At 37.1% G+C, this 20,176-nt stretch overlaps 1 protein-coding gene across 1 annotated transcript; it reads left to right on the forward strand.

Annotated features, from left to right (window-relative positions):
- Nucleotides 1–10,649: 10,649 nt before the first annotated feature.
- Nucleotides 10,650–15,691, forward strand: LOC108713989 (cerberus-like). The gene is made up of 2 exons (XM_018257781.2): nt 10,650–11,305; nt 15,396–15,691. Exons 1-2 carry the CDS (start codon nt 10,769–10,771, stop codon nt 15,678–15,680), a joined length of 822 nt encoding a protein of 273 aa, XP_018113270.1. The 5' UTR covers nt 10,650–10,768; the 3' UTR covers nt 15,681–15,691.
- The last annotated feature ends 4,485 nt before the right edge of the window (nt 15,692–20,176 follow it).

Below are 20,176 nucleotides of genomic sequence, written 5' to 3' on the forward strand. Positions count from 1 at the left end.
CATTTTTAGCTATATTAAATTTTAGGGTTTAGTTCTGTAAAAGACAAGGAAAGATTCACTGGGGTGGCAACATATTAGGTAGCCCCCATCGAATACAATCACTGAAAAATTAATAGAGCACTGCACCGCCATTTTCCTATTATCAGGCATCCCTAGTGATAACTTATACTTGCACATGTGCAGTAGAGTAAAAAAATACTATGCTTCCCATGTCCAAGCCCAGGAAGGAGGGGTATGGTTTAGACTGGAGCCTTATTTGGTTTTTTTGTCTGAGCTGATGCATTTTTTCCAAAAAGTCAGCTCAATTCACTGGGCAGGCTTTTTTTTGGCATCCTCCCATTAAATCAGCCCCCCTGCAACTTGTGCAACAGACTTTGGATTTGCTTGCCAAACCAAAAAATTCAAGTTGAGTACATAATACATGTAAGGATAGCAGAGTATGAGTAAAATATTTATACATTCAGTTAATAACATTTCTATTATGAAAATGTAAGTAAGCAAATTAAAAAGTAATAGTTGCCTTTTAAGTTAGCATTGATAGCATTTGTGGGATTCAAGAAATTAAAGGGGCAGGAAAGCTGAAGCTATCCTTGCAAAGTACATAAATAGTGTATAGATCATTCCCCTGCATAATGTACTCTCAATAGAAGCCCTATTTGTTGAACTCATGTTGAATAACATGGCATTCTGCCCTTTAAAACTTGAGAAAATGCTATTGCTACCAGAAAGGAGAGAGGAGGATGCAGCTTGAGACATAGATCCCTTAGTACACATAGGGCAGCTTTATTCTACCAGACAAATATAACCTTCAGAAAAAGCCCAAGCCAAGGTGTCAGCTCAAGGTGGCCTCGGTCGTAAAAATCATGAAACTTGTGTTCCTTGTCAAAGTGCAGAAAACTATTTGTATGCATTTATAATTATTTATATAGCACTACTATGATTTAGTTGGAAGGTTTAGTAATTGATAGCAGACTGGATAAAAATCTTCAAGTGTGTGCAGTTTGGACTGGAGTACATGGATATAAAGGGATTCAATTATCTAATTGTGTTGCTAAGGTGACATTTTTTTTGATAACCAGAAGTGCAGGTTTAGGACCATAACTGGTATAAATACAAAACTTTGAGCTAAAGTGCTTATTGATGCAGTCAGGACTGGAAGTGAATAAGTAAGCAAAAGGAATTATTTGCTGATATGCAGGCACCCGGCTGTAAAACAAGTGTATCAGGGAAAAATGATACTTTGCTGAACAATGAGCAGTGTGCTGTAAAAACGCAATGATATGGTTTTAAAGAAATTAAAATTACAGTTTTAGATTCCATAAAATAAACAGGATAGGCCATAATAAGCTAAATTTATTAAATTGCCCTTAGGAGATATTCCTCTTAATTTGTATGAGGAAAGTTGTTCATACCCTAAATCTAATTTTCTCAAACAAAACTAATTTAAAAAGGGCTCTTATTGTTCCGTGTATCTATTCATACATACACCCACTACTGGACCTACTACAGATGCAACCTTGATAAACTGCAACTCTTAGCATCCTCATCTAGATGTTCTCTATGAGGGATGGGTGAATTTTTTCACCTTGTTTCGCCGCGAAATGGGTCAAATTTGCCCATCCCTATTCTCTATCCAAGGATGCTAATTTCATGTCATTTCATGTGTCAGTTATGCTACAATCTCCATTTTTGTTACTTCCTATTCCACTAAAACTGAAAAGAACAATTAGGCTGGCCCAAACTTTTAACTATGGGGGGGTTGTGGATGCACACCTGAGGCCAATTTCAAAAAGTATAAAGCCCTGTCTAAGTAATTCAAGTAAATATGCAAGTGCATGTAATTTTGAAACAGGGTTTTTTTGTTACAAAGTTATGATCATAATATTGATAAGCCACCATACCACGTCAAGGTAAAACCCCACATGGTGGTCCCTAACTTATTTATCTTTAGTCATAGTAAAAAAGGAATATTACCTCTCTGTAGTAACAATTCTTTATGTAAACATCTCCTGTGCTTTGGTTTCAAACTCTGTGCTAAATCCTCCCCCTCATCTGCTGAGCGGCTTTTAAGAGGGAGAGACTGCCTTAACCAACGCCCATTTTAGAAAAGTAGAAGCAAGGTGTTGTAATTAAAAACAAAGTAGAGTGATATGTGCAGTTGCACAATAGTGCCAAACTTTTGGCATGGTCTAAGTGGGTCCAAACTACTGGATGGGGAGGGTGACCAGCCTGATGGTCATTAAAGGCCATTTTTCATACAACAGCTAGCATCCTTTGCTGAATAATAATGTGGATGCCTTTTGTCGATTTAAAAATCATTGTACAAAGTCCAGCTCTACCTTGATCGTCTGCCTGCTTGGAACACACAGGCCAAAGGTGGCTACAACAACATTTTCACCTTTCGCTGCATACTTAGAGATGGATATTAGAAAATATTAATTTTGTTGTCATTTCCGTTAAAACTGCTAATGTCGGAGATTATTGGCCAGTCTGGCAATACTCATCCATATGGTGCCCCATGAGTCTACATTGGTTGTATAATTTAGGGGGATAAGGACGGACCCTTTCCAAGTCACTCACCCCACATACCACATCTGATTTGGATACATAACAATTCTGCAAATACAGCCCTGAATTACATGCATTTGCACTACCTCCTATTACTTCATATTTTACCATTCACTCCACTAACACCCTTTCTATATAATTTTGATTTTGGCTCCTTGTGATACGTTTGTTTAAGCTTTCAGTCCAAAAGACGGTTACTCAGACCCTACAACGTCTGGCTCTGCTGTATACCTCTAATGCACAAACTGCTGATGGCTAATGAGAGTTTCAACCAACACCAGCAATTCCATTGCAACAACATTGACCTCTCAGAACGGTAACCCAAGGACTAACTAGAGTTGCCACCTGTCCGGTTTTGACCTGGACAGCCCGGTTTTTTGAAGGGCTGTTCGGGTCAAAACTGGCTGATCGGTTTTCCAAATTAGAAAAACTGGGCAGAATTTCCTAAGATTGACACGGCGATCAACATCACAGTCCCACACATGCCAGTTCCGCCCCATCACATCATGGCCCCGCCCCCACCAAGTCACAGCGGCACCTCCCCCCAAGTTATTTGGGGGAAAGGTGGCAACCCTACTGCAAGTGAGGGTGCTTAAAGGAACAGTTCAGTGCAAAAATAAAAACTGGCTAAATAGATAGGCTGTGCAAAATAAAAAATGTTTCTAATATAGTTAGTTAGACAAAAATGTAATGTATAAAGACTGGAGTGACTGGATGTCTAACATAAGAGAACAGAACACAACTTCCTGCTTTCCAGCTCTCTAATTCTGAGTTAGTCAGCGACTTGAAGGGGGGCCACATGGGACATAACTGTTCAGTGAGTTTGCAATTGATCCTCAGCATTCAGCTCAGATTCAAAAGCAACAGGTATGACCCATGTGCCCTCTCCTCAAGTTTGTTTATTGCCTGGTAAACAGTCAGTGTAAACCAAGAGAGCTGCAAAACAGGAAGTAGTGTTCTTGCTATTATGTTAGACATCCAGTCACTCCAGCCTTTATACATTACATTTATGACTGACTAACGATATTTAATTTTTTTATATTGCACAGCCTGTTTATCCAGTTTTATTTTTAAACTGAACAATTCCTTTAAAGGGGTAGTTCACCTTTAAATTAACTTTTAGTATGGTGCAGACATTCTGAGATCATTAATAATTGATCTTCATTTTTTAATGGTTTTTCATGTATTTAGCTTTTTGTTCAACAGCTCGCCACTCTGAAATTTCAGCAGCTATCTGGTTGCTAGGGTCTTATTTACCATAGCACCCAAGCAGAGGTTTGAACAAGAAATGGGAATATGATTAGGAGAGAAAGATATAGTAAGAAAGATAAGTAGTAAATGCAACAATAACAATTTAATTGTCGCGTTAAATAAAAACTTTTGATGCCAGGGTCACCCCCATTTGAAAAGCTAGAAAAGGCAGACAAAGGAAAGCAATTAATTCAAAAATTATAAAATAGAATTATGAAAAACAATTGCAAAGGCTAGGAATAGGGCATTCTATAACATTAAAAGTTAACTTAAAGGAACAGTAACACCAGAAAATAAAAGTGTTTTAAAGTAATGAAAATATCATGCACTGTTGCCCTGTACTGGTAAAACTGGTCAGAAATACTACTATAGTTCATATAAACAAGCTACTGTGTAGCAATGGGAGAAATTTAAAAAAGGCTATATGGCACAGGTTAAAAAGCGGATAAAAGAAAACTCCATTATGTTATACAGAGCTGCTATCTGCTGTGTAACCTGAGCTTTTTCTCCTTTGAATAGCTGCCCCCATTGCTACACAGCAGCTTATTTATATAAACAATATTAATGTTTCTGAAGCAAACACAGCAGTTTTACCAGTGCAGGGCAACACTGCATTATATTTGTATTACTTTAAAACACTTTCATTTTTTATATTACTGTTCCTTATAGATAGGCTGTGCAAAATAAAACATGTTTTCAATATAGTTGGTTAGTCAAAAATTTAATCTGTGATGGCTAGAGTGACTGGATTACATTTTTGGCTAACTATATAGAAACATTTTTAATTTTGCACAGCCTATTTACGCAGTTTTTAATTTTAAACTGAACTGTTCCTTTATGAAATTCCATGATAAACCATTCTGAAAACCATGTTATACCATGTGTGGGCACATTTCCAGCTGTTTCAGCATAAAATAATATTTTTAAATTACAAGGTGCTGCTGCTCCTGGTGGATGATGGACCACTGACGGTACGTGCACCTGGCTCGATTTCTCCATTTGCTTGTGGGTAATACACTGAAGATTTCCTATGCACAATATTTCTCTGTCTCAGAAAGGATTTAAACTCATATGAGACAAACTGTGGTCTGTTGTCTGATATTAACTCCTTTGCATTACCTTCTCTGCTGAAGACTGTAGACAGAAATATTATCACTGTATCTGATGTTATATGAGAAACAAATGCAATTTCATGCCATTTACTGTAATAGTCTATCAAGGTTATAGCAAATCTGCAGTCCATAGGAGCATCTATAAAAGGACCGACAATATCAATAGCAAGTTTTTCACATGCTGAATCAGGAAATGGTACTGGTTTTACATCTGGTCTCAACTTAACTTTGTGTACAAAGTTCTTTGCACAGCCCAGTGAAGTGTTGCTTTGTGGTGCATTTTAGACACTGGCTGTTTGGCAGGCACTGGTGCTGTAGTAATGAGACCATCAACTAATTGTAGGTTTAATGCAGCAAAGAGATCCCTTCCAAGTATAGCAGTACCCTTATTCACAATTTAAAAGTCACATTTTGCAGTATTTGATTCAAATTGTACAGTCACTGGCAAACAACCAAGCACAGGGATTGGATCCTTTAAGTAACTGACCAGTTTCGGGGCAGGTGCGACAAGCGGATCTTTTGCAAATTATTTCAAAAAAATATCCTTTGGTAGTATAGAAACAGCTGAACCTGTATCAAGCATCAGGTTAATGGAGTGCCCCTTGTCAGCAGAAGCAGTACTGACACTGACTGTGCATATAAACTTGTCTGGAATAAATGTACCAGCTTTATCCACACTTAATACTGTAACATTTGTAGTAGTGACTTCATGAACATCTTTAGCAGAACTATGGCAGATCTTAGCAAAATGTCCTACTTTTGTGCATTTACAGCACCATATAGCCTTTGCAGGACATGTAACATGATTTGCAGTGTGTTGTGTTGAACCACAGTGAAAGCAGTATTTTCTATTTGTATTTGCTGCACGGTTTTGCAGTGTAGGTGAATCCCTTTCCTTAGCCACTTTTTTTTTTAATTTGCCTAGCAACTGTAATAACCTTTGCAAGGGTTAAATCCTGCTCTAGGAGCAGTCTCTCTCTAATGCAGGGTGAGTTTGTTTTTTCCACTATTTGGTCTCTTAGCATTTCATCTGTTAGATTCCCAAACTCACAGGTAACAACCAGCTCTCTCAAAGTTGCTACAAATTGTTCTGTGGATTCGCCATTACGTTGTCCACGTTGGCGGAATTTATATCTTTCAGCAACCACATTTACTCTTGGCACGAAAAAGTTCTTTATAGCAGTAAGAGCAGTTTCATAAGTATCATCAGGTAATGGTAATGTATAGATTATATGCTGTCCCTCTGCTCCCAGGCAGTGAATAATAAAGCAAGCTTTCTGGCAGCAGAAATCTCCCCTTGGTCAGCAGCAATAATGTAATTTTTAAACATCCAAGCAGTAAAAGGTATAGTAGACTCACCAGGATTTGGAAGAAAAGGTACAGGCTGCTGCAGAGGTAGAAGAGCCATCCTTGTCGCCATTTGTTATGGTTTGGGTAGCCGCGGATGAGTAGAGTATAACAGTGCTTTATTTGCAGAGCCATGCAGCCATTACACAACAGTAACTTTCACTTTTAAGCTACCAGGAAGTATGCACAGTATAAGTATGAGCACAGTGACAGCTACAGGCCATTTGCATGAACACCACACTAACCAGGACTCCTTAAATAAAAACACATATACCAGTTGAAAGCAGAAACAAATAGCAAGCAATCGAATAACAAAGAGTTCATTGCTATTTAACACAAATATTTAGTAACCTATAAAGAAGAGACATAATCCGCTTGATTTTGCATAAAACTTTCAAGACAAGTTTATTGTTTTAGAGGAGGTGTGGATAAAAGCTGCAGCAAACCCCATGATGATAATTTGCATTGTAAAAAAGCTTCACCAGCAAGAGGTAAAACAAGAGATTTAAATATTCCCATGTACAATGAGAGATAGAGAGCCTGCAAATCCCTGCCCTGTGACACAATAGTAAGTGGCACTTGGTTGAGCCAAATTAGCAGGTAATAAAAATGATTCCCTTTGAAGTAAGATGCAAATAATGACAAACGTATTTAGCTCAGATCAACATGACAATAATTAGCAGTAATCATCACACTGTTTTGAAGCAAATGGCTGCCAAGCTAATTGTTGATTGAAATTTCCAATTGAATCAAGCGGTGTGTGGATTACAAATCCTGGCACTCAGCTAGCAATTATTGTCAAACTCAGACTCAGAAATAGGTGTTTCTTTGTATCTTGCTGTCAGGGTTTGGGAGGCTATAGTTAAAGCTTCAAGTCGTTTCTTCAAATTAGCTGGATGTTTTAAATGTTGTCAGCTAAGGGGGTTTTTTTTTGCCCCCAAAGAAACCTTTATCTAGTAAAATATTTTTTGTAACTAAAGTTTAATTACTGTTGCCAGTGCCCTTTAGTGAATGTTCTAATATTGGCATTGTCAATGCAGTCCTGCTTTTATTTTATGCTGCTAAAGGAGCTTATTTACAGTATCCTTCTCTAATGTATAAAAAAAGGCACGATTTACTATTCCAACTACATTTGTACCCCTATATTTATTGTCAGCAAAGGTTTTTATTGGTGCAGTAAGACATACTCTATTTTTAATTAGCACTAAATAGGGGCAGATTTATCAAAGGTCGAGGTGAATTTTTGAATGAATAAAAATCTAATTTAGAGCTATTTTTTGTGTACTTCGACTAGGGAATAGTCCAAATTCAATTTAAATTTTACATTTTTTTTAAAAATTCGAATATCGAAATTTATCATGTACTGTCTCTTTAAAAATTTGACTTCGACCATTTGCAATCTAAAACCTGCTGAATTGCTGTTTTAGCCTATGTTTTGGCTAAACCCAGCGCAGACCACGAAAATTGAGATAGGTGCTTCTCCCATTGATTTATACAGGACCTCGTCTGAGATGGCAGATTTGCAGATTCTGGCTTTTTGCAGTGACCGGGTATAATAAATCTCGAAAAAAAAATAGTGTTTATCTCTCTAAAAATGTGAGTTATCTAGTGAAAAAAACTCGAACTTTTCAAGATTTTAGCATTCAGATTTTAATAAATAACCCCTAAGTCTACTAGACAATAATGTAAACATTAAATAAGCCCAATAAGCTGGTTTTGCCTCCAATAAGGATTAATTATATCTTTGTTTGGATCAAATACAAGGCACTGTTTTATTATTACAGAGAAAAAGGAAATCTATAAAAAATCTGGATTATTTGGATAAAATGGAGTCTATGGAAGATGACCTTCCTGTAATTCGGAGCTTTCTGGATAGCGGGTTTCATATTACAGATCTCATAACTGTGTTTTATTTTCACAAAAAGAGACGTCAACTGTTTTCTAGATTTGTAAATGGTGTAATGTCTGGAAAGGCCTGTAAATTACCCTGTACTTTGGTGGGGGCTGTATAAATAAACACATGTATTAGAGCGGTCCCAATGCAGTTAAAGCAACTGATTTTGCTGTAACTATATCTAGTGCAGGATATCAGCTGTTTTCTGCAGCTAATTTCTTTATGTAGCCATCTGGCTAGTGCAATAGCCTGTTTTTCTTGCATGTATTTCCAATTTACAGGGTAAGCCAGCACGGTTTATCAGCAAGTATTGCAGCTGACACTCACTCTTACACATTGACCTATTACGGGTAGGAATCTTTCTTTGTTTTATCTCTGTCAGAAAGTCACACTATGTAACATTATCTTAAATAGGTAGAGAAGGAACAATTATAGGTTTGTCCTAGCATACTTTGTAAACATTGGAGAATATTCCATTTTCTTCTATTATACATTTTTAAATCTCTCCAGTGTGCCCCATGCAGTTGCTCGTATACATAAAACCATTGAATACCTAAATTATTTGCAACATTCATATTGTTTTGTAACATTATATTATATTTGAACACAGGCAAGATGTTCTCCAGTCTATTAGGTGATGGATTAGTTGCAGAGAATAGGCTAAATCTCCCACTGATTGGTTTCTATCTGTTTGGGCAAGCTATATTTTGCATATGGTATTGCATAAAGCTTCCTACAGTCTGGAAACAAACCGCAGATATTATGGTATAGAGTCCAAAGGACAGAGACTTAGTTGTTAATTAATAATGTATTCTTATTTTGCTTACATCCTATATAGTGTTTCATAATTCATGCGATAGGCTCTCCAACACTATACTTTATAGCCATGCTAAGTAATACTGTTCTATCTATATACATTTATTTTAAGTTGAAATTTGAACAGGCCAGAAAAGGAAAGGAATGCAACGCTATGCCATTTATGTTTCAATACGCATACTCCAGCCATTACCAAGAAGACCAATGCTGAGTAGCCAAATTGAAACCAGTGGAATGGGTACAATGCTGAAGTTCTTGAAGTGGATATTCATTCTTTGCAGCTGAGCTGTCAATAGAAGTCAAATATTTTTAAATATGCTCTTAGAAATGCTTGTGTGGTCTGGCAAGAGATGGAAAAAGACACGAAGAACCAAAAACTCACCCACCACGGAACCAAGTTTAAGATTATGGGATCTGTTATCCAGAAAACTCCAAATTATGGGAAGGCCATCTCCCATATACTTTATTTTACACAAATAATTTACATTTTTAAAAATGATTTCCTTTTTCCTCTGTAATAATAAAACAGTGACTTGTACTTCATCCCAACTAATATAATGAATCCTTATTGGAGGCAAAACAATCCTTTTTGGTTTATTTAATGTTTGAATAGTTTTTTTTTAGCAGTCTTAAGGTAGGAAATCAAAATTACAGAAAGACTCCTTATCCAGAATACCTCAGGTCCACATTCTGGATAACAAGTCCCATCAGGAAGTTCTATTTTAACATGTGAATTTTTTCCAAACTGAATGGGGCATATTTATCAAGGGTCGAATTTTGAATTGGAAAAACGTCGAAATTCGAATTCAAAAAGACCGTATAGGTCAGTTTTCGATCAATAGCTAGAATAGAAAAATAGCTTGAATAGATCAATAGCTAGAATTTTTTTCATTCATAATTCGAATTTCGAGGAATTATTTTGTGTACTTTGACTAGGGAATACTTCAAATTCGATTTAAATTTGATAAAAATTGGAAAATTGGAAAATATCGAAATTTATCATGTACTGTCTCTTTAATAATTTGACTTCGCCCATTCACCATCTAAAACCTGCCGAACTGCTGTTTTAGCTTATGGGGGACCTCCTAGAACCTATTTGGAGTCAATTGGTGGACTTTGAAAAATAGAAGTTTTTTTGGGAAAAACTTAGAAATTAATTCGATCTAATGCGCTATTCCTTCGATTCATACGATTCGTATTCGGCCGAACATGGACCTATTCAATCGAAAACGGACCTATTCAACCAAAAAAACCTTCGACTTCATTTTGGTTGGTCTTTTTGAATTCGAATTTCGACGTTTTTTTTCAATTCAAAATTCAGCCCTTGATAAATATGCCCCTATGTGTTTTGTTTCTTTTAGACTTTAGCAGAAAGCCCAGTACTACCTGGGGGCTTTTTTTAAGAAAATACATTAATTTATTCCCATTTTGCAAGGCAGTGTTTTTGCATGGTCACAGTTATCATGAAAGGATGTGGTTAATGTGACCTTACACTCTTTAACAGGCTTTAACACTTATTTCAAAAGGATAACACAATCAGACCTGGACAGAAATCACCACTGATCTTTTTTTCACACATACACATCAAGGTAGAGCTAATGGATTTAATTATATTAAATTATTCCATCATAATCTCAACAAATAATCTCCTTTTTGTGCTCCCAGAAGTACTGCAGTTGACAAAGAGGTCCCACGGTTGTGTTTCTGCTTTAAAAGCAGCACAGTGCAGGAACAGCAAGTTGCTCAGGAACACTGCAGGGTCTGGTCTGAATATCATACAATGTTACTCCATGTACTTAAGATCTGTATTATTTTCTACCTTGTGAATGATGGAGCAGGAAAACGCTCAGAAGGACAAGGAAGGACAAAAACATATTCACTTAATAGCAGAGGTTACGTCAGAAAAGATAGAGGAGCACGTAAGAGCAAGATACTGCTGGTAAATACTAAAGGTTTCGATGAAGCCCACATTGGGCATGGTGGTTTTGGCTTAGTAGCTGAACTATTTGATTCCACCAGGACAGATGAAAACAGAAAAGAGCCAGACATAAACAAAGTCAAGCTTATCTCCACAGCTACCCATGGACACAAAAGTGCAAGGAAGTCTTGGAGAAAAGCTTACAATGGCTCTAGAAGGAATATTTTTTCTCCCCATCTTTTTGATATAAGAAAGGCCGAAGTTACCGAAAAGCCTGGTGCCAAAATGTTCTGGAACAATTCTTTGGTTAAAATGAATGGAGCCCCACAGAATACAAGCCATGGTGGTAAAGCACAGGAAATAATGAAGGAAGCTTGCAAGACCTTGCCCTTCACTCAGGTAAGAATCTTTTTTTATTATTGGCTATAATTACCCATGTTACGGTTTGACTAGTTTACTTATTAAATAGAGGTATGCACATTGTCCTTAGCAAATAGGTCTGTGTGGATGGGAAAAGGCATATGTTCAATATATAGCAAATAAAATACCCCTATTGTAAAATATAACCATATATTACCATATAAATTCATGGAACACTTCTAAAATCTTTATATTTTACAATAGGGGGTACTTTATTTTAATACACAAGAGAGTCTTATGCATTAGCATCAATTATAACTGAATGTCACTAAGCACTGTTTATAAGGATATCATTTGCATGATATTCATGGCTTGTGTGTATTATAAGAATATAATGTATTGGATATTTATGGACCTTGTACATTATAACCTTATAATACACAAAAGCCATGAATATCTTGTAAATTATATCCTTATAAACGGTGAGTTCTGATGTCATCAGTTATAAACGGTGAGTTCTGATGTCATTTCAGTCACATGACTCATTGAAATTTGTGTATTATAATAAATAAAGTACCCCCAGTTGTAAAATATGAGGATATTAGAAGTTACCTCGGAGTTCCATGACCTGTATAAAAACACTCGGCCTTCGGCCTCGTGTTTTTATATGGTCATGAAACTCCTCGGTAACTTATAATATCCTTATATTTTACAAGAGGGGGTACTTTATTCACTATATAAACTTTGCTTAGTGATGTCATCGATTATAATCGGTGCTTGTTGATGTAATTTGTGACGATTCCCTGAAATACATTATAATCATTAATGTACATCCTGTTCTAAAATTTAAGGATATTAGAAGTAACCTCTAAAATCCATTACCTGTTAAAAACACTCTGCCTCCAGCTTTGTTCTTTTATATGGTGATGGACTCCTTGGTGACTTATAATATCCTTATATTGTACAATAAGGGGCACATTATTCACTTCTCTGTTCATCCATACAACCCTGTTGAGGATACCTGACTATCACACCTACATAGTTTTTTTTTGTTATGTTTAAAAACAGTTGGAAACAAGAATGATTTGCTGGTTACTTATTTGGGAGAATGCATTTCCTGATACATGTGACATTTCTGGTACACAACAGAAGTTCTGTCTTGCTCTATGGACAGGATTCAGATCAGAAGAACAAAGGTCTCAGAAGACATAGGACAAGTTCAATTAGACTTTATCTGAAAGACTGAATTACATTTACTGTACTCCTGCCAGGGGAAGGTTATGACTGATTTAGTTTACCTGTGTCAGAGTTGCTGCTATACAGCTTCTAACATAACATTATGTTAGGAGTTTAGCAAAATGGGTTTATACACCTTTAAATGCCTCTGTTTAAAGCTGCAGCACTCAATTACTTATTTGGCCCAGTAAATCTTGTACAAACTTACTTGTGTATATGGTGTTTGTGCTTGGGTATGTTTTCTGTAGAGACAGCATTGTGCATATGTAAATTTATTTTAACGGAACAAAGGCATTTGTTTTAGTCACCTTGGTTACATATTCACACTCATACACATTATCGGATTAGTTTATAAACATCTCCCTTATTGTCTGTTATTCTAAAACTTTAATGGTAAAAATAAATAATACACGCCTTTATTGGCTGCATGTCCACTGACTAACAGAAGATGGAACAGGCTGTGAGAGATCTTACATAGTTACATAGTTAAATTGGGTTGAAAAAAGACAAAGTCCATCAAGTTCAACCCCTCCAAATGAAAACCCATCATCCATATACACACCCCTCACTACTTTCACATAAATTCGATATACCCATACCTATACTAACTATAGAGTTTAGTATCACAATAGCCTTTGATATTATGTCTGTCCAAAAAATTATCCAAGCCATTCTTAAAGGCATTAACTGAATCAGCCATCACAACATCACCCGGCAGTGCATTCCACAACCTCACTGTCCAGAACCCCCTACGTTGCTTCAAATGAAAGTTCTTTTCTTCTAGTCTAAAGAGGTGGCCTCTGGTACGGTGATCCACTTTATGGGTAAAAAGGTCCCCTGCTATTTGTCTATAATGTCCTCTAATGTACTTGTAAAGTGTAATCATGTCCCCTTGCAAGTGCCTTTTTTTCCAGGGAAAACAACCCCAACCTTGACAGTCTACCCTCATAATTTAAGTCTTCCATCCCTCTAACCAATTTAGTTGCACGTCTCTGCACTCTCTCCAGCTCATTTATATCCCTCTTAAGGACTGGAGTCCAAAACTGCACTGCATACTCCAGATGAGGCCTCACCAGGGACCTATAAAGAGGCATAATTATGTTTTCATCCCTTGAGTTAATGCCCTTTTTTATGCAAGACAGAACTTTATTTGCTTTAGTAGCCACAGAATGACACTGCCCAGAATTAGACAACTTGTTATCTACAAAAACCCCTAGATCCTTCTCATTTAAGGAAACTCCCAACACACTGCCATTTAGTGCATAACCTTGCATTTATCAACATTGACAGGGGCGTAACTATAGAGGAAGCAGACCCTGCGGCTGCAGGGGGGCCCAAGAGGTATAGGGGCCCCATGAGGCCCTAATTCATATACAATTTCAATAAATATTGGAGAAACAAGTCAACCTCTAAACATTTTGGGGGCCAGAAAAATAATTTGCTGTGGGGCCCAGTAATATCTAGTTACGCCACTGAACATTGAACCTCATTTTCCAGTTTGCTGCCCAGTTCTCCAACTTAGACAAATCACTCTGCAAAGTGGCAGCATCCTGCATGGAACCTATAGTTCTGCACAATTTAGTATCGTCTGCAAAAATAGAAACAGTACTTTCAATGCCCACCTCCAGGTCATTAATAAACAAGTTGAAAAGCAAGGGACCTAGTACAGAGCCCTGTGGTACTCCACTAACAACACTGGTCCAATTAGAAAATGCTCCATTTACCACCACTCTTTGTAGTCTATCTTTTAGCCAGTTCTCTATCCAGGTACAAATACTATGTTCCAACATTCCTTAATTTAACCAGTAACCTTTTGTGTGCCACTGTATCAAATGCTTTAGCAAAGTCTAAGTAAATCCCATCCACTGCCATCCCAGAATCGAGGTCTCTACTTACCTTCTCATAAAAAGAAATTAAGTTAGTCTGGCAAGATCTATTATGCATAAAACCATGCTGGCACAAACTCATAGTATTATGATTTGCTATGAAGTCCAGTATCTTATCCTTTATTAACCCTTCGAAAAGCTTTCCTACCACTGACGTCAGACTAACTGGCCTATAGTTTTGAGGCTGAGAACGGGATCCTTTTTTGAATAGAGGCACCACATTAGCAATTCGCCAGTCTCTCTGCACTATGCCAGCTCTCAATGAATCCTGAAAAATTAAGAGGTTTGGCAATCACAGAGTTAAGCTCGCTAAGTACCCTTGGATGAATACCATATGGCCCCGGACCTATGTTAATCTTAACATGTTCTAGTCTCTTTTGAACATCCTCATGTGTGAACCATGCATCATCAGCAACTATGTTACTGTTATACTATGTATAAGTGCTGCGTACTTTACGAATTCATTAGCAAAGCAAGGAGAAATGAATGTTCCCTCATTAACTTACGCCATCCCACTGAAACACAGCAGAAAAAGCCACGGTAAACAATTACTCACAATTTATTTGAGGAAAGGACATTGTAGAAGTCTTACAAGTGATTCCCTGCAATGCTCTTTATTCTGGAAGATGGTTTATTAAAAAGTGATTCCATTTCCAGTACCAATTTGTATATCTCTTTCTGCCTATAGACAAAGCTCAGCTGTTTTGCAGACTAGTTGGCATCATGCTGTAATGGCAATGGGAACACTAAACACCTGACTGAGATTATTATTATTATTAATATGTATTTTTAGAGCACTAACATATTGCACAGTGCTGATAACAGTTTAGAAAAGAATAAATAGCAGTGTCCTTATTTCAACTAAGTTAGAAAAGCTCTATAAAAAAATTAATTCCATATACAAACAGGTTATGTAGGTGCACCACACTATGGTAAAGATAGTTCCTATGTAAATTCCTGATTGAAATCCTGTATAAAATAATAAAGTGCTTCATTTTCCCCTCCAGAATATTGTACATGAAAATTGTGACAAGATGGTGATACAGAACAATCTGTGCTTTGGAAAATGCATCTCTCTCCATGTTCCAAATCAGCAACATCGCCAAAATACTTGTTCCCATTGCTTGCCATCCAAATATACTCTGAATCACTTGGCGCTGAATTGTACGGGATCCAGCAATGTGTTGAAGGTCGTCATGATGGTAGAGGAATGCACATGTGAGGCTCATAAGAGCAACTATCAACAAACTGCACAGTTCAACATGGATGCATCTACTACCCTTCACAATTAAAAGGACTGACATATATAAATGCCATTTTGTTGGAATATTTGTCACATACAATTAAGCAAAAGCATTATGTTGCCCCCTGTTTCATATACCCACCAAGGAATAAGGATTGTATGAATAATAATCAACAAATGACATTACAGGCAGATTTATCAATTGAAAATTCGAATGTTTGGATTTGAGCTTTTTTATGGTCAAACCTGTAAAATTTGACTAGGGAATTGTTAAAATTCAGTTTGTTTTTTTTTAAAAATTCGAATTAGATTTTTGAGATTTATAATGCACTGGCCCTTTAAGAACTCAAATTTGACTATTCGCCACCTTAAACCTGCCGAATTGCTGTTTTAGCCTATGGAAGACGTCCACAGATCAATTTGGAGTTGTTTGCAGCCTTTCTGACATTCAAGTTTTTTGCTCTAATTTGATTCGAGTTTATGGATTGATCCTATTCACCCGACTTTGAAAAATTCGATATTTTTAATAAATTTCGATTGGTTGAATTTCAAGATCATGGGAGTTTATGGGAGTTTTAAATAACTCCCATGAACTCAAAATTCGATAAGGGTCAAATGTAACAGGAAGAAGTGTGGGAGTAATTGGCTCATGTTTGTAAGCACTGTGATCACCTGACCAGAAATACTAACTCTAACTGTAACAGGAAGAAGTGTGGGAGTAATTGGCTCATTGTTTGTAAGCACTGTGAATCCTAGGATCCCAGGGGGCGGCCCTTATTTTTTAAAATGGCAATTTTCTATTTATGATTACCCAATGGAACATACTACTAAAAAAGTATATTATTATAAAAACAGTTTATTTACATGAAGCAGGGTTTTATATATGAGCTATATTTTGCAATATATTTTTATAGGGACCTACATTGTTCGGGGGGTATAGTCAGGACCGCTATCAGAAATCGCAGGGCCCCACTGCCCACCGTAAGCCCCACCTACAGGTCTGCCCTCCCCACCACACAGTAAAAAAAACAAAAAAAATATTGGTGGCTAAGGTTCCCACATGTTAATAAAAAATAAAAAGATATTGGTGGTCAGGGCCCCCCATAAAAAAACATTTGTGTCCAGGCTCCCCCCATTAAAAAATATTGGTGGCTAGGACCCCACATGAGAAAAAAAAATTGGTGGCCAGGGGCCCCCCCACACATTATAAAAAATTGGTGGCCATGGCCCCTTAAACGTCCATGCCTTCCCGAAGTCAGCTACTCTCAGAAAGATGGGGGGCCCGGCTAATCAAGTAAGTGTGGTGTGACCGGGCCCCCCCTTACCCTCGGGCCCCTTACAACTCTCCCCCCTGATGGCTGCCCTGGGTATAGTTTACCTTTAAGTCAATGGGAGAGGTCCAGGGATCAATTTAGAGTTGTTTGCAGCCTTCCTGACATTTGAGTTTTTTCCAGAGAAAAAACTTGAATCGAGTTTTTAAAATTCGAAACAAATTTAACTCTAGTTTTCGGGTCAATTCCATTCATCTGAGTTTAAAAAATGCAATTTTTTTAATACATTTCAATTGGTGGAATTTCGAATTTATGAGAGTTTACGGGAGTTTTTAAAAACTCAAATTGATTCAAAATTCGACTTTTGATAAATGTGTGTTTATGTGTACCTTCCACGGCCTCTGTCCCCTCTGGAGTTAGAAGGTAAAAATTCATCAAATCCTCTGATTCTACAAAGAATTTTCAGACGACCCAAACAACATTTTTACAAAATGTATACCCAAATATATGTTAAGATGATGAGGGTACATGTAATTAAATATTCAAGATTGTTAGTGTGTTTTTCTGTCCGCTGATTTAATTGTATTTATTTCATTGTTACACTGAAGAGAATGTCTATTAAGAAGATACATTTTATGTTTATATCACTTGTATTAATGTACAATAAATGTTCTTGTTTTCTTAGATAAGCATAAGGTGCACATGTAATTAGAATTTTATTGAATTGGTATTTGCATATCAGACCAACATTACATTCAAAATGATGGTGGTTAGATAAAGGAGACATGAAGCCCCTATAACCATTTGAGTGCAGGTAGAAAAATAAAAGCAAAGATTTTATTGGTTGTCATGAGTTCATCCTGAGTACAATGAATAGGGCTTGTGCTAAACACAATTTTGCCTATTGTTTTATTCACAAAAAATTATTTTTTATTTCTGTAGCTGAAAACACAGAAATTGATGCTACTCTATGTTCCGCTGTTTAGCTCAACGAATAACACAAACCATAGATGAATGCAAATGGTAGAGACTCATATTCATTGCACTCACGTTGAACAAGGGTTTATGCTGCCTCTTTAAAGGAGAAGGAAAGGTTAGAACTAAGCAAGCCTTATCAGAAAAGTCCATCTAAATATACCAGTAATCCCCCAAATTAATGCTGCTCTGAGTCCCCTGTCAAAAGAAACAGCACATTTCTTTCCTTCTATTGTGTACACATGGGCTTCCGCACCAGACTTCCTGCCTTCAGCTTAAACCTCATTGCCCTGGGCAAGAGCATGCTCAGTTTGCTCCTCTCCCCCACCCCACTCCCTTTTCTACTGTAATCTGAGCCCAGAGCAGGGAGAGACTCAGGCAGGAAGTGATGTCACACCATGTTAATACTGCAGCTCCTATCCTAAACAAACAGAGAGTTTCTAGAGCTTTTTACTCAGGTATAGTAAACCATTCTACAGAATAAATATAGCATTCTAGCTTGCACTATTGTGGCTCATCTATTGGCAATAAACTGCTTCTGTAGCTTTCCTTCTCCTTTAAGACAGTTGTGAATTTGAAGATTTCTGGTGTGGACAAAATTATACTCCACTTGGACTCCTAAATGAGGAGAACAATACTCTGCACATAGCAACCTTTAAAGAGTAAATGGCACATCAAATCAGTATCAGGGCGAGTTTATGCTCAGTGCAAATAAACATGTTTAGGAATGAATAACTTTCAAAATCCTTTCTCCTGCTGATCTTTACACAGTCTCTCTACTCTCAGTAGGGCTTGTGGGAAAGTAAACAACAAAATTATAAATATATATATATATATATATATATATATATATATATATATATATATATATATATATATTGTAGTAAGTTTGGTCTTTCACTCACTGCAAACTTAGTTAAAGTGTGGCCCAAAAGTTCAGGTTTACTTACTGTTTAAATATGTGCAAAATTCCAAGAGATAAAAACCCAATAAAAGGTAAATAAGTCAATATTATAAACTTGTTTTTTTCCCACCAGATATTCATGCAGCTACAGCGTCTACTTACAAACTAGCAGCTCTTTTGTTTACCTTTCCATAATTCACTTTTCTCCTGTATAGTTATTTGTTTTTCTTCCACAAGTCTAAAAAACACGGGCGTATCGATAAAACATTTTGCTGTATTTTCTTAAAAACCTTTAAGCTGGCCATAGACGCAAAGATCCGAATCGAGGATTCGTACGATTTTCGGACTGTGTGTGGAGAGTCCCGATATTTTTCATCTGGCGGAGATCGGTCGTTTGGCCGATCAGACAGGTTAAAAGATTTCTGTCTGATAATATCTCTGCTATTGCCGATCATATGATTTTCAGAGGGAGACTGTCACTAGCTTTTGTCGGACATAACTTTCGTATGATCGGCTGATCTGTTCTTTTGTACTTTATTTGATCGGAATGGTTGGTGGCAGGTCGGGAGATGGGAAAGTCCGATTGTATCTTGATTCATACGATCGGATCTTTGCGTCTGTGGCCAGCTTTAAGGGTGAAGACACACAGAGCTACTAGTAGCAGCTACTTGTCAGGGCTACAAAACAGACGATAGTGGTAATTGGCTTTGCTAAGACACTGTTGGGGTCATTTATCAACAATGGGCAAATTTGACCATGGGAAGTAACCCATGACAACCATCAAAATGCTGCATTCATTGTTCTACTTGCAGCTGACTTTAAGAAGCTAATCACTGATTGGTTGCTGTAGGTAACTGCCCATGGGCAAATGTGTCCTGTGTTGATAAATGAGCCTCTATATATGTTTTGGCAGAGGCAATTCTCGCTATTGTCTATGGCAGGGTATTTTTTTTGGCATTTTGTAACCATAAAAAGTAGTTGCTACTTGTAGCCCTGTGTGTCTTAACCCTAAAAGTATTGTACTTACAATTGTGCTTTTAAAATCAGTCACTTCACAATTTGATGCTGGGTCGGGAACGGCGGCTATCTGCCAGCAAACTTCTCTCAAATTCAGCACTAGTCTTCAAATAAGTCCGGTGCTGGTCTTGAGAGAGACTATAATTCAGCAGAAAGAAAATACACCTCCACTATATGTCTCTAGGCAGCCACTGATATCAACTCCTCACAGAGTCAGTGTCATTTATAAAGCAAGAGATCCCCCGGCTACAGGTAGTACATCGAATATCAGGACTGCCCAGTGAAATAAGGGATAGCAGGGTGGTATCATACTTAAAAAGAGTCATTTCTCTGGCGGTTATATTATAGAGATGCCTGTTGGACTATGGCAGCACTATA

This window comes from Xenopus laevis, chromosome 1L (genome assembly GCF_017654675.1).
Source record: "Xenopus laevis strain J_2021 chromosome 1L, Xenopus_laevis_v10.1, whole genome shotgun sequence".
NCBI lineage: Eukaryota > Metazoa > Chordata > Amphibia > Anura > Pipidae > Xenopus > Xenopus laevis.

Coding starts and splice junctions, on each gene's coding strand:
- LOC108713989 (XM_018257781.2), top strand. CDS start 10,769: ATGTTACTCCATGTACTTAAGATCTGTATTATTTTCTACCTTGTGAAT. Junction 11,306..15,395: donor AGACCTTGCCCTTCACTCAG/GTAAGAATCTTT, acceptor TTTCCCCTCCAG/AATATTGTACATGAAAATTG.